Genomic DNA, 13,105 nt, shown 5'->3' with positions numbered 1-13,105 from the left:
AAGGTTTGAGTCCCAGCGTTGACACTACGATATTTCCTCCATTCTCTTCAATACATGAAGGGTTTCCAGTGTCTTGCGTTCCCCAATTTGCAACCCTGTGCTTCTTTTCCAGTGAATTGGCACAAACAATAAAAAAAAATAGCCTAATAACACAGACAATAAATAAAAATAGTTTAAATGGATAATCTGAAATTATGAATTGAAAAAGTTTAATTATTGATAAATTAAATTAGGCTAATATTAATCAGCAAAAATTTAAAACATATCAAGCTTAACACTTATTTAAAAAATAACGTAAATATTCTCGTGTATGAAGGTGAATTCATTCACCTTAAATGCAAAGAAGACACTAATGAGTAATATCAATACTAATTTTTATCTGCTCGGATTGAATGCAAGAAAAAAAATTAAATATTGCGCCAATTTGCTTACTTGATAAGTAAAAATCTTTGATCAAGCAATGTTTGTTTTAGAAAAACGTCATTTTTACTAACAGCAGGCTTTTCCCATAAAAATTTGATAAGGAAATATTTAAAATAGGGAAGCTTCACTATGCAAATTTATAGTTTCAAAATTTGTTTGATGCACCTTAAACCTTCAAATATGAAGACTGTTGTTTTGTTTGCTGGCTTGTTGTCCGTTGCCTTAGCTAATGTTATTAGTCTAAGTCCTGAGCAGACAGAAGGTAATGTTTCGTTTTCTGCAATTTTTGATGATAAAAAAAACGTATTAAACAGTTTATATCATAAGATGCATCTAGAGTTTAGGGAAATTTGCATTAACAATTTGTACAAGAGGTAGATGTGAACCAGATTTTTTTAAGCTAAAAAGTGCATTTCCTTTATTTGCGTTTCTTGATATGTGTCTACTTAGCAGCAAAGAATAAAAATCACTTAACTACAATTTTGTGAGATCCTTTTTCTGTTAAATTATAGTTTAATATTAGAATTCTAAGAAACAGCTCACATTAGCAAAGTGTAAACGTTGTTGATTTTATCCGTGATTTGAAATGCTCTTTAACAATTTTAAGAAAAAGCTGGTAAGCCACTTGGTTCTAGATGAAACGTGCCTGCATAAGTTGGCATTTCAGGGAAAGGTTGCGAGTCACAATTTTTTAGAAGAATCACTTGTTATTTTGGGTTAATTCCTAGTTATTTGGGAAATATTTAATGCGAAGAATGAAATATATAAAAAATATAACGAATTAATAATATGATTTGAATTTATCCATAATGCATATGCTGTAAATTAATATAAAAAGTTATTAAATCCTAGTTAATTTATTTTAATTCCTAGTTATTTTGAGTGAATTTCTAGTTATTTTGAGGTAATCAGTTGAAAGTATTAAATACGAAGAATGAAGTATGTGAATGATATTTTGAATCTGTTTATAATGCATGTAAATGAATATAAAAAGTTATTAAATCCTATATATTTTGGGAGAATTCCTAGTTATTTTGTTGTTTTTGTATATATATATATATATATATATATATATATATATATATATATATATATATATATATATATATATATATATATATATATATATNTAATTTGCATATATGATATAACACCCCTAACAATTTAGATTGAGTCATAGAATGTGAAGATCCAATCATTAGGTCAAAAATTATTTATGGTGGTCTATATATATATATATATATATATATATTTGTGCGCTGAGATAAAGTAAATTGTAGCAATTTCAATCATCCAAACGTTAATCAAGTCTAATATTTCTAAACCATTTAATTTTCTAGTTAAGAAGTTATCATCATTAAAAAACTTATATTCAGCAAGAAAATGCGATTTTGACTAAACGCGGTTTTGACTTCATATCTTGACTAAAATCGAAATTAAATAATAAGAAGTATCTTGATAATTTTTTAAATTTCTTTTTTAGAAGCAAGAAATGCTCTGGAAGATCCTGATTTATTCGGTGGTGACATGATTGGAGTTACTTTCGTAAGTATTCGAAAGATACTGACTCAATGTTGTCACCCTCTTATAGAATGTTTTTCCGAAAGTCTTGCACCAAGGAGAACTGAAGAAGTCGCTGTATGAGTGCTTTAAATGCAAAGGAAAGCTGAGATTTTTAATTATGAATACCTCCTCATTATGAAAATTTATCTAAACTTCATTTAGACAAACATTTGAAATTAGTTTTAAAAAATTATAGAATTTTTGACCACGTTAACTTAAGCAGTGTAGTGTCCGAGTAAAATTTTAAACATTTATAAAATATCGAAGTATTATTTGCTTTCATAAAGCTGTGTTTTTTTTTTCATCTTGTGGTTTTACTCCATTTTCCGATTTAGCATAAAGGTCTCTGGAAAAAGAAAACCAAAACTCATTATAAAAGTCATGAACTACAACATCAATTAGGAATTAGTAAAAACAGAACATTATTTGCAAAAAATAGTTATTTCGTGTGAAAATAGAGTTTTTGAAAAAGAACTTCAATTACAGGACCCATATTTCAGTATATTTCATAAATTAATAATAAATAATAAGTGTATTTCATAAATTAAAACGTATATGTCACCAGTCTGCACCTAGACTTGAATAAAACTAGACTAGACATTTAAATAAAACTTTTATAGTGACTTTAAAATCTCTCCATTTAGTTTTGAAAGTATGTAAAGCTTCATGTACATCCAATTTAAAACAATCTCGATTTCAAATATTGGCTCTTTAAATATACTATATTTATTAAAAAATTCAGTCACTGTCATAAAATACTTTCTTTTGAAATGTCTGAACAAAATATACAAAATATGTAGGCATTATATTAAAGAGGTATGTTTGTCATTTCTTTCAATTTAATTTTCAAATTATTGTTTCTATATTTTTGTTTCATGTACCTAAAATCATGTTTTAAAAAAAATTTAAATTTCACTCATAAAAATTCTTTTTTTAATTAATTTTTCAATTCATTCTAATTGGGATGCATTTAAATAGATTATGCTGTGTTATATGTTAGAAATTATGTTTTGTTAACTGCTGAAGATATATTATGCACTGTTAGAAAGTTCTCAGAAAATCGCTAAATAAAAATTTATTTAAATGTTATTTTGCCATATTCAAACAAAACAGTCAAATAAGAATATATAACATGGTATTCAAACTGTTAACTGTGAGAAAATACTAACTGTGAGTCCAGAATCACCTCTTTTACGATAGGCAAAATAACCAAATAAACTAATTCAACCACATTCTACGTTGATAAAACACTACATTATAAACTACATGACTACTTGATATGATAAACTACAAACTACTTTTGATAAAGCACTTTTGAACCACAACTTAATTCCAATGCCCTTTAGCTAACTAAAAGCCCAGCTCCAATGTGCAGATAAATCTCCTTTTTACATTTTTGAAATTATGACAGTTGTAAATGGTAAAAAAAAAAAATCCCGTTTAGTTTTGTATTCAGGTATTTTTAAATATACTAGTTATAAACGGTTTCAAAACTGTAAAAGTAAAAAAAATGTTCTTTACCGTAAACTTTACGGTTAATTAGATGGACAGACTGCTGTCTGTTATTTTACTGTAATTTTAATATGAAAACTCTAAAAGTTTACTACCCGATTTAAAGTTGTTTTAAGCGCTATTTACAGAAATTATTTCTTCTAGGATGATGAAAGAAATGCTATTGTTGGCAACCATTATAGATGGCCAAATGCAGTTGTACCTTACGTTATAGATGACGTTTTACGTAAGAATTCTTCTTTGGTTTATTGTTTATTTATTTTGCTGTCTACTCCTTTAATTGTTATTTTTAATAAAACAGTGCCTTTGGTCTCTTTGTGCTGACAATTCTAAAATACGTCACGTGCTTAAGGATATAAGTTTTTAGATAAAATTGACAAAAACTAATTTGATGTGTACTTTTTAAAATTTTGTCAGTAGAAGCTCGTTAAATAATCGATGGATAATCACCTTTTTTTTCCTTTTCCAGATCACCTCAATATCATTTTGTTGCAATATCCAGAAAATAACTTTTAAATTTGTTCAAATGCTATTTTCATTGATGATAACTATTTAAATTAATGTAATTCTGCATTTTTTGACAGATGTTTCAGTAATTATATTGCACGATACATTTTCAGGGAAGTCAAATATATACCGAATTTTTAACATTTGTTTTAGTTTTTCGCTGCGCAGTTTTGGCATTTTTTTTAATTTTGTCTATTTTTGAATTTATTTTCCCTGTATTTAATAATATAACACATATTTTCCTTCTAATTAATAATAGGACATTTAATTCAATTATAAAGCAGAGCATTACTTTGTTTAAATTAAATTACATATAATATTTTATTATTTCACTGAAAAATATAGCAAATATACAAGAATTTCTTTTTATTAAAACTATTTAAGGCAAACTTCTAAAATAAAGAAAATATGGACTCATTGGCGAATACTTAAAAAAAGGGTTTTTTTATTTATTTAATTGAAAACAAAAAATCTTATTTCAACTTAATATGTGCGGTAAATTTTGATATTAATGTAATCAACTACAAGTATTTTAATAATCATTACGGAAATTATTAAGAAGAAGAAATTAAATAAAACTTATCACTAAGATTTTTTACTTGAAAACTTTCAACTAACACATTTAAAACAGTTTTTTTCAATATTTGTATATTTCAGGTTCTAAATTAGGAATATTTTACAATTTTGTCTTTGAAATTTCAAATTTTTAAATTTTTAATCCTTAAGAAATTTTGTTTTATGACCCTTTTTTAAGAATAGAATTATTCTTTTATTAGAAAGAAAAAAACTTTAAGAAATCCAAATTTGCTTTGCCATTTTAATTGCTTTATTATAATTTTTGACAAGATTACTATTTTGTAGCTGTTTAGTTATGAAATAGTTAGGGAAGAACTGTATACCTACTGTTTTATGAAATATACTCCCTTCTCCGAAATGTTCAATTATATTCCTCCGAAATCTATCTCCAGAAAAAATCATGAATTTTCTGAGAGGTAAAGGAGGAGATATACTAGAATTCAGTATTGTTTTCTAGTCTACTAAGGTCTTGTTTCTTGTGAACTTGTTAGGGCTGAATGGAATATGGTTAAATCCAGGTTGATAGGGATGATTGGAATAATTTTTTTGAATTAAACTAACATAATAAAAATTTCCTTAAATTAAAAAATTCAGTAACCCTGACCTGCCCACAGGGGATATCCGGGGAAATAGTTATAGTGAAATCGCTGAATCACTCTAATTTAATAAAGATTACGGTATAATATTTCTCCGCAAAATGCTATTAATGGTTGATGCATCTAAAGTGTCAAGGCTTTTATACTGTAATTCGGAAAAGAATTTTTTACAATGTATTTAATTGTTGGACTTAACGTACACTGGGACAAAAGTATCGTCAAAACTACAAGAATATGATAAAATTCACCATGTTTCAGGCTCTATGGGGCCAGCAAAAATCTCGGTAAATTATATCGATGTGCTTTAATAATGATGTTTCTAAAATTAACAATAAAATATGATTTTATAATATGTGAGGAATTTGGCTTTTGTAATTAAAATTGGTAACTTTATTATGATACATTCCAGCAGAGAAGGCGAAACATTTCTGATTGATGTATCAGTTAAATAACGTTTTATCGTTGTCGGAGGTAGAGGGTGCCATTTCTTAAATGTCATTAAAAAAATCAAGCCCTGGCGTAAAATAGCGTATCTATATTTCACCAAATATGGAAATGTTACAACTCATCGCACTCGTGTACATCTACGATGTATTTTTTTGAACTTGCTGTTTAGTTATTCACTTGCCTTAAAGTTGAATCAAAGGGGTTTCTTACAGCCTTTTATAGAAGTTATAGATTGAAAAAGCTGTTCACATCATAGTGCGAACATCATAATTTTTTTCCATACTTTATAATTCAGCTGGAGTTCACTCATTACAAATTATACAGCTGACATTAGTCTCTCCTAAGACATGGGTTTACATAGTGATCAGGACGCTTCCCAGCCTTCAGCTCTGAAAATGTTATTATTTCACTCAAAACTGTATTTATTTTTTAATTCTCTTTTCGATTTAAGTATTATAAAAGAAAGCATTGGGTACCTAAAAATTTTATGAAAAGGAAAGTTATTCAGTTACAAATTAAAAATGAAATATAGGAAACTTTTAAATTTTCTTTAAAGAAATTAAAACTTTTAACAAGGTGTAAATAGAAAAGAATATGAACTTATATGCCATAAAAGAAGAAAAAGTCAAAACTTTAAAAGCGGGTGTGGGAAATTAAAACTATTAAACTAAAAAATAAATTTTTGGCTATTATTTTAGGAGCTAAAGTAAAAGCTTTGAGAGATCAATAGTTTGAAAATTCCAAAATTTATTGGAATCGCAAAATTTGAATCGGGGCACGAAAAAATCGTGAACGTAAAATACAAAGTATGTAAAAATGTGAGAGATAAGAATTTAATACAAATTCGCAAGCTTAAACGTATCTGTATTATCCACTTTTTGAAACAGCATGGTTAAGATTAAACTCCTCGCTAACACCTAATCTTATAACTCCTTGGAACGAAAGGGTCTGTTATCCGTACACTGCAAAAAATAATTCAGAATCAGTATGAATATACCGTCACTTAGGATAAAGGTGCCATAAAATCCATTTTTACCAGATCACGGTACGGGACAAAAAATCTGATATACCGTATTTTTTTCCCGTAATAATTATGGTACATTCACTGACAAACTCTAATTAAATAAATATAACTGTAAAAATTACGGTATTAGATGTTACTCTTAAAAATGGAATTCAGGGTAAAATAAATTTTACGGATAATGCAAAATTTTGGCATTTTATGTTATAATTTGACCCGAAAATTTTTTACAGTGTACTCAGTTTTCCAAAATCCCCTAGTACTTATGAATCTTAGGTATAATAAAGGTATAAAAGAGAAAGTTTTTCTTATATTTTTCTTTCTTTTATCATTTTAGTTAAATATGAATATCTGGTGCAGAAGATAGAAACAGCCATGAATGAATATCATAAAAATACATGCATCCGATTCGTCAAAAGGACAGACGAAGAAGATTACGTTCGACTAGCTTGGGACCCTGATAAAAAGTAATTAAAGAATTTATATATTTTTTCATTACAAATATAAAAAGAACACTTTTGAATTTTAAAAGAAAATTGTGTTCTTTATCATTTTATGTGTTTTGTTATGGAAAAGAATATGAAATAACACCTCATATAACTGTTATTGACCCTTAACATTTAAGGTTATATGAAAAGATTAACTTTTTAAGGTTTTTTAAATTATATAATTGTGCAAATTAATTCATCATCAAAATGTAATCCCACTGTCATTTCAGCATAATTAAAAACTTGAATAAAATGAAGAAAAAAAATTAAATGAAGTTAAAAAAAAATCAGGGTAAAGTAAGTCTATATTAGAACATTTTAGTAGTAACATTTTTGTCCACCAAGTTTCCTAACGAGTTCGAGTCTCCATATCAAAATTTGAAATTTAGTAAATAATGAAATCTTAAACCAATTATGTTTAAAAAAAATAAATCTCTTTTAACGATTTAGAAGCCATCAGCAAGAAATTAGTTGTTCCAATATAAAGTTGTAAAGTTTAAACCTTACCACATTAGATTCACATTATTTCGATGAAATGCAGTGTATTGAATGAAATATGAAATATTCTCAAAACAGCAAATACAAAAATGATGATTTAAATTACCGTATATTTTGGCAACTGGAAATTATTGGCAGCCAAAATTCTTTTTTTTTTGCCAGGAGTCTTTCTACCGTGCAGTACGTTAATTTTATTACATTTTTTCTGCTGTAATTGCATACTATTTTTGCTAAGAGCATTATTTTTTTCAGAAATCTGACAGCAGTTGTACATATTGATTTGCGATGCTTAACCGCGAAAGTTATATCCATTCCTTTTGCGGTAATGAATTGAAAAATAAACAATAATAAGCAGTTATTTACAGCTATTTTCGTTGTTTTTTTTATCAATTTTGTCGCACATTACGATTAAAACTTTGACTAAAAGTGTAAATTAAAGTATATTTGCGCAACATATTTTGAAACTTAATTATAAAATATGTAAGATTATGGAATTTCATAAATACTGCAGGTAGGAGAGTGAGTTACCATTAAAAAGTAATCGTACTGCAAACATAAAAGCATACTTTGTCTGTTTTTAAAAATATGGAATTTCTTAACTTTTACAGATGCAACTCTGCCGTAGGTAGAGTTGTTGGTGAACAGTTGCTACATTTGGGTAGAGGTTGTTGGCATGTAGGAACTGTTATTCACGAATTGGGGCATGTTCTTGGATTCTATCACGAACAAAACAGATCAGACAGAGATGATCATTTGATTATCTACGAAGAAAACATAAAAGATGGTGAGCGGTTTGTAACTTTATATATTTTGAATCCAAAGAGAACATTGAATTTTTCTGTTGTTTACAAATTGATATTGATTCAACCATCTCCAAAAATTCAGGGTTGTATGTGAAATACTATAATACCCACGCGTGAAATTTTTTGCGCAGTACAAAAATTTTTGAAATTTTTATTTTATTGTTCGAACGATACATTGTTTTCGAACAGTTTCTATATCTATTGAACTATCGATTTGTACAAAATTGGTCAAATAGTTCTAGCAACTTCAAATTTAAAACACCTAGTTTTTGCTTTTTAATTTGATATTATGTAAACTATTGAACTGATTATGTTTAGACTCTGGGTTATGAACATATAAAAGTAAATTCGTTAAAATAATAAAAAAATTGTTACATTACATTAAAATTCAAAATTTTTTGATTATTTTTAAGGAAAATGATAAAAAAGAATATTTAAAAATCTCTTTCGCATAAAAATATATCTCGATGGGAAAATTTAGCAATTTTTTTTTTAATTTTTGTGATTTGCTTTATAGTTTCTGAGATATGGTAAATTACTCAAAAAGAAAAATTAACATTAAACTCCATACCAAACTATTTGGACCATATTTCACAGATTATTACCTCTATGTTTTGAGGGCCAGGAATACAAATTCGTACAAAAAGGGTGCATTCAAAGAGAATGTAAGTTTTTTGCTAAATATCGTTGACACTATTTAATGAACATGATTAATATATTATTTCTAGTCGAGTGCAGTTTAGTCGTGTTTATTCTATATCTATTATTTAAGAGTAGTCATTAAGAGGATAAGAAAAAAATCAAAGTTAAATTTCTAATTTTAACAACCATTTTAGTTTTTAAATTTAAGAATAAATTTTATTTTATTAAACAAGATGTTATTGTCATGGAAAAAATATATTAGTTTTTTTGAGAAATTAGTTGGTTGATAATAAGAATAATACGCTATCACTTGATCTGTTTCATTAAACACAAATTGTAAGAAGGAATTTCATCTTGTGATATGATGTGGTTAGCAATGAACATATAAAGGTGATATTCAAACCATTAGGGTTGAGTATTAAAACGTGAACGGGAATTATTAGGTCAAAAGTTAATCCGTTATAGGTTGCGCATTGGACTGCAGAATCTGTACTGATAGTTTCCCTGAAAAAACCGATTTGTTAGTAGTTGGTTGTCGAAAATATAAGCAAATATTTTGTGCAAGTTTAGAGCTGTTGGAGTAATTTCTTACCCATTAGTTTTCGATTCGATTTCCATCTACACCTTCGTGTTATCCATGACCATGTTTCAGAGTTTTGATTAAATTTGTTTTCTGCATTATAGTTCAACGAGAATCATCTATATCCAACAGGGTTTTCAAGCTTTCTGTCAAGTTTACTTGCTTCTTCATTGCTTATTACCTAATTCAGACTTAATTGTTTCCTGTTTTTCCTTCTTTATCAGAATGAAAACGACCTGTTTGCTAGTGTCTTCTAAAGTTGAGTATGAATCTGAATATAAGTTTGCGTTTATGGTAGTTGATGTGTAATCGGTGGTTTTCTCTACAGATATGACACTATATTAGATCCAAAGATGCTTATGTTAACTGCTGTTCTGTTAATTTTTGAAATAGCTTAATGCCATCATAGCAGATTGCAAACAAAAAATTGCTTTCACAGCTTTTATCTTGAAGTCATCCATGAAAATTTCTAATAACCGTGCAATTGGAGAACAGAGACCAAACTTGCTCATTAATCGCTCTGCTGAGTGATATAGTTGTTTTAAAGGCCAAAATTATATAGCGGTTTCAATAAGGTTAAAGACTTTAAATATTTTTGCTTCTATGAGGTCAAGAGGATTTATCCCTGGTGATTATTAGTATTATATGTTTATTTTTTACTAAGCACTATTTTTTGTGATAGTCAGTAACATCAGTAAAATTTGGCAGTGTTCACTTGCGATGTCTTGTCATTTGTTAGTGTTTTCTAGTGAACAAAACCAAGTATGTGCGTCACAGTTTATTAATATTAGCACGTTTGTTTAAATATGTTTTTGCATTTCCGGTTAACTTTTTATGTTTTTTTATTAGTGCTTAAAATCTTGTAATAATTTAAATCCTTGCCTAGATGCGGCATCCACGTTAACTTTAGATCGAGCTTGAAATCAAGATAATCCATTTCTAAAGCTTGTTTAATAATTTAACCTATTAACATAATACCATATTTCTAGAAATTGCAGATTAATTGCTCTCGAAAATGCTTATACATATCTGGAATTGGGGCTCAAGACTTACGGAGAAGAGGTTGGCAAAAGCTATCGTTGTCGCAGTAGGTCAATAGCTATACTTAGCATTGAATTCACGATAAATGAAGAATTCGTCTGAAATCAATTTCAAAATCAATAACAACCAGTTTAATCATCAAGTGTATTTATCAGAATTTTCAGATAACCTGGGCTTTTGAGATGAGTCACTTTGTACATTTGCATCTTAAGTTTATACTTTTTACGTTATTTATATGGTAACTGTCAGCATATATGGTAACTAGATTTTACATTTTAATTGAATGAAAAATTAATCCTTTAAAAAATTCTTTTGTAATAGAAAATGTGAATAAATCTTGATGCTTAAATATTTGCTTCGTTACACAGGTAGTGCAAAGGACTTTATAAAGCTAAATCCGGAACAAAATATTTTATATAATGATTTTGACTATGACTCCATCATGATTTATGGCAACAAAGCCATGACCAAGAACGACAAAGACACCATGGTGGCCAAAAACGGAAAGATATTGTTAGATCCATTTCGTAAAGAAGAAATGACCAAAAGTGACATTGAAAGATTCAGAAAAATGTACAACTGTGCTTAGTTTCTTTCAAAATATTTTTGAAATTGTTCAAATATGATGAGTAATAAACAGATTAATGATGAATAATAAAGAAAATATTTATCTTGCTGTATCATTACAATTCATTTTGTTGCTTTGCATTAAAAAACATATAATATTTATAATTATATACATCTATTATTATATAAACCGACTATTTAGAACATTATTTTTTAAATTCTAAATACATAGATATAAATGTATGTATGATTGTCCAGACTTTCTAATCTCCTATACCATCCTATCAAGAGCGATGAAGTTAGGCATACTGGTAGTTCAAAGCATGAAGATGGTCATTGTCGATATTGGAACATTCTATGACGAATCGTACGAGTAGTATGAGAGAAAACAAAATGGATTTTTCTGCTTGGTGAAGCATTAGCCATTATTTGAATTTTAATCCGATGCTTGCAACTCGGGAAGAAGTGGAATTATTATTCTTAACTAGGTAATTTAATAAGATTTAGTTGGATATCTGCAAAAGACGTCACGCGTGTGTGTCGAACCCGATTGTTTTCAGAATCGACAAATACCATGATTTCAATAAGATAACTTTCTATGCACATATCCAATAATAAACATTTTTTGAATATTTTTAAAGCCAGCATCAGATACATTTGCTAACTTATAACTCTATTTTATTACAAACGAGTTTTTTGCCCCCGTACTCTAATACTTAATTATTTCTTGTTCTCTATGTCAGATGAATTCAATGAATAACGTTATTGTGATAGCATAGAAGAACTTAATCACCAAATTAGTATTCTTAAAGTTATTAGAATCTAATTAGAATTTAATATAATTTAAATTTAATGGTTTTTGAAATGGAAAAAAATGACATCTGTTGAAAGAAAAAATTATTAGAAAAGTAATACTACATTATTTTTGGAAACAAAAACCACCATATTGTTATTAACACCAATGACGCTTATAATTTATTGAGTTAATTAAAATATCTGTATAAATAAAGCACAATTTTTATTTGTATGTATGTGCATCTACTTTATACAAATCTGTAATTCTGAATTGGTCTACATAAGCTCGAATGTATGATGCTGACGTCACCGAATTCTCATTTTAAAAGGTATTGGAAGCCACGTGTTTGCCATAATAATTCCTACGCGTTAATAAAGGCGTGTTTCTATAAACCTAATTAATGAGCACTTAACAATAACTAACAAAATATATTAGTTGCTATCTATTAAATCGTGGGGAAATTGGGGCAAATTTTAAAAAATACATTTAAATTACACTTAATTTTCGCAAATTAAACTTTTAACCCATATTATGGTAAAAGTAATGGCACGAAATCGTGCTGGAAAATTCAACAAATAATAAAAATATATAGGTTATTTATTAGGTGCAATGAATGTGTGGTGTGGTGATATTAGGATACTTATCCCTTTTGAAGGGGGGAGGAAACTTATTACTAAGTCCCGGATTTTGATGACATTTGCATTTTTGGACATTTTTTGTCTTTTAGAGCAATTTTTTAGATTTATAGGGCATTTTTCTTTACATTTTGGGGCGTATTTTGCATTTTAATGCATTTTTTAAAGTTTTTGTTAATTTTTTCCAATTTTTATCAATTTTAATTATTACACTGGCTTCCAAACAATAAAGAAAATCCATACGATATTAACAGGTGAAGCAAAAATTTTTTCAAATTCAAGAATTATTGTCAGTAAGTGAGACCGTCTTTTTCAAGTACGCACCTATAGCATTAGTAGACGTTGAGAGAAGCTTCTGCAGGAATGAAAATTTACTTTCAGACAAGAGACGCTCGTTTACATTTCAAATT

The 13,105-nt window shown here is 27.9% G+C and overlaps 1 protein-coding gene across 1 annotated transcript; it reads left to right on the top strand.

Annotated features, from left to right (window-relative positions):
• Window positions 1–535: 535 nt before the first annotated feature.
• On the top strand, window positions 536–11,373 carry LOC107451632 (astacin-like metalloprotease toxin 5). Its single transcript, XM_043045791.2, has 6 exons — window positions 536–685; window positions 1,907–1,968; window positions 3,643–3,724; window positions 6,983–7,112; window positions 8,240–8,415; window positions 11,066–11,373. Exons 1-6 carry the CDS (start codon window positions 553–555, stop codon window positions 11,284–11,286), a joined length of 804 nt encoding a protein of 267 aa, XP_042901725.1. The 5' UTR covers window positions 536–552; the 3' UTR covers window positions 11,287–11,373.
• The last annotated feature ends 1,732 nt before the right edge of the window (window positions 11,374–13,105 follow it).

This window comes from Parasteatoda tepidariorum, chromosome 7 (genome assembly GCF_043381705.1).
Source record: "Parasteatoda tepidariorum isolate YZ-2023 chromosome 7, CAS_Ptep_4.0, whole genome shotgun sequence".
NCBI lineage: Eukaryota > Metazoa > Arthropoda > Arachnida > Araneae > Theridiidae > Parasteatoda > Parasteatoda tepidariorum.
This window is presented reverse-complemented; position numbering and strand designations above follow the sequence as displayed.

What these genes read in the sequence shown, in the direction of transcription:
- LOC107451632 (XM_043045791.2), top strand. Translation starts at nt 553, where the DNA reads ATGCAAATTTATAGTTTCAAAATTTGTTTGATGCACCTTAAACCTTCA. An exon ending in CGTTATAGATGACGTTTTAC is followed by an intron (nt 3,725 to 6,982) that starts GTAAGAATTCTT and finishes TTATCATTTTAG; the next exon opens with TTAAATATGAATATCTGGTG. An exon ending in CGAAGAAAACATAAAAGATG is followed by an intron (nt 8,416 to 11,065) that starts GTGAGCGGTTTG and finishes TTCGTTACACAG; the next exon opens with GTAGTGCAAAGGACTTTATA.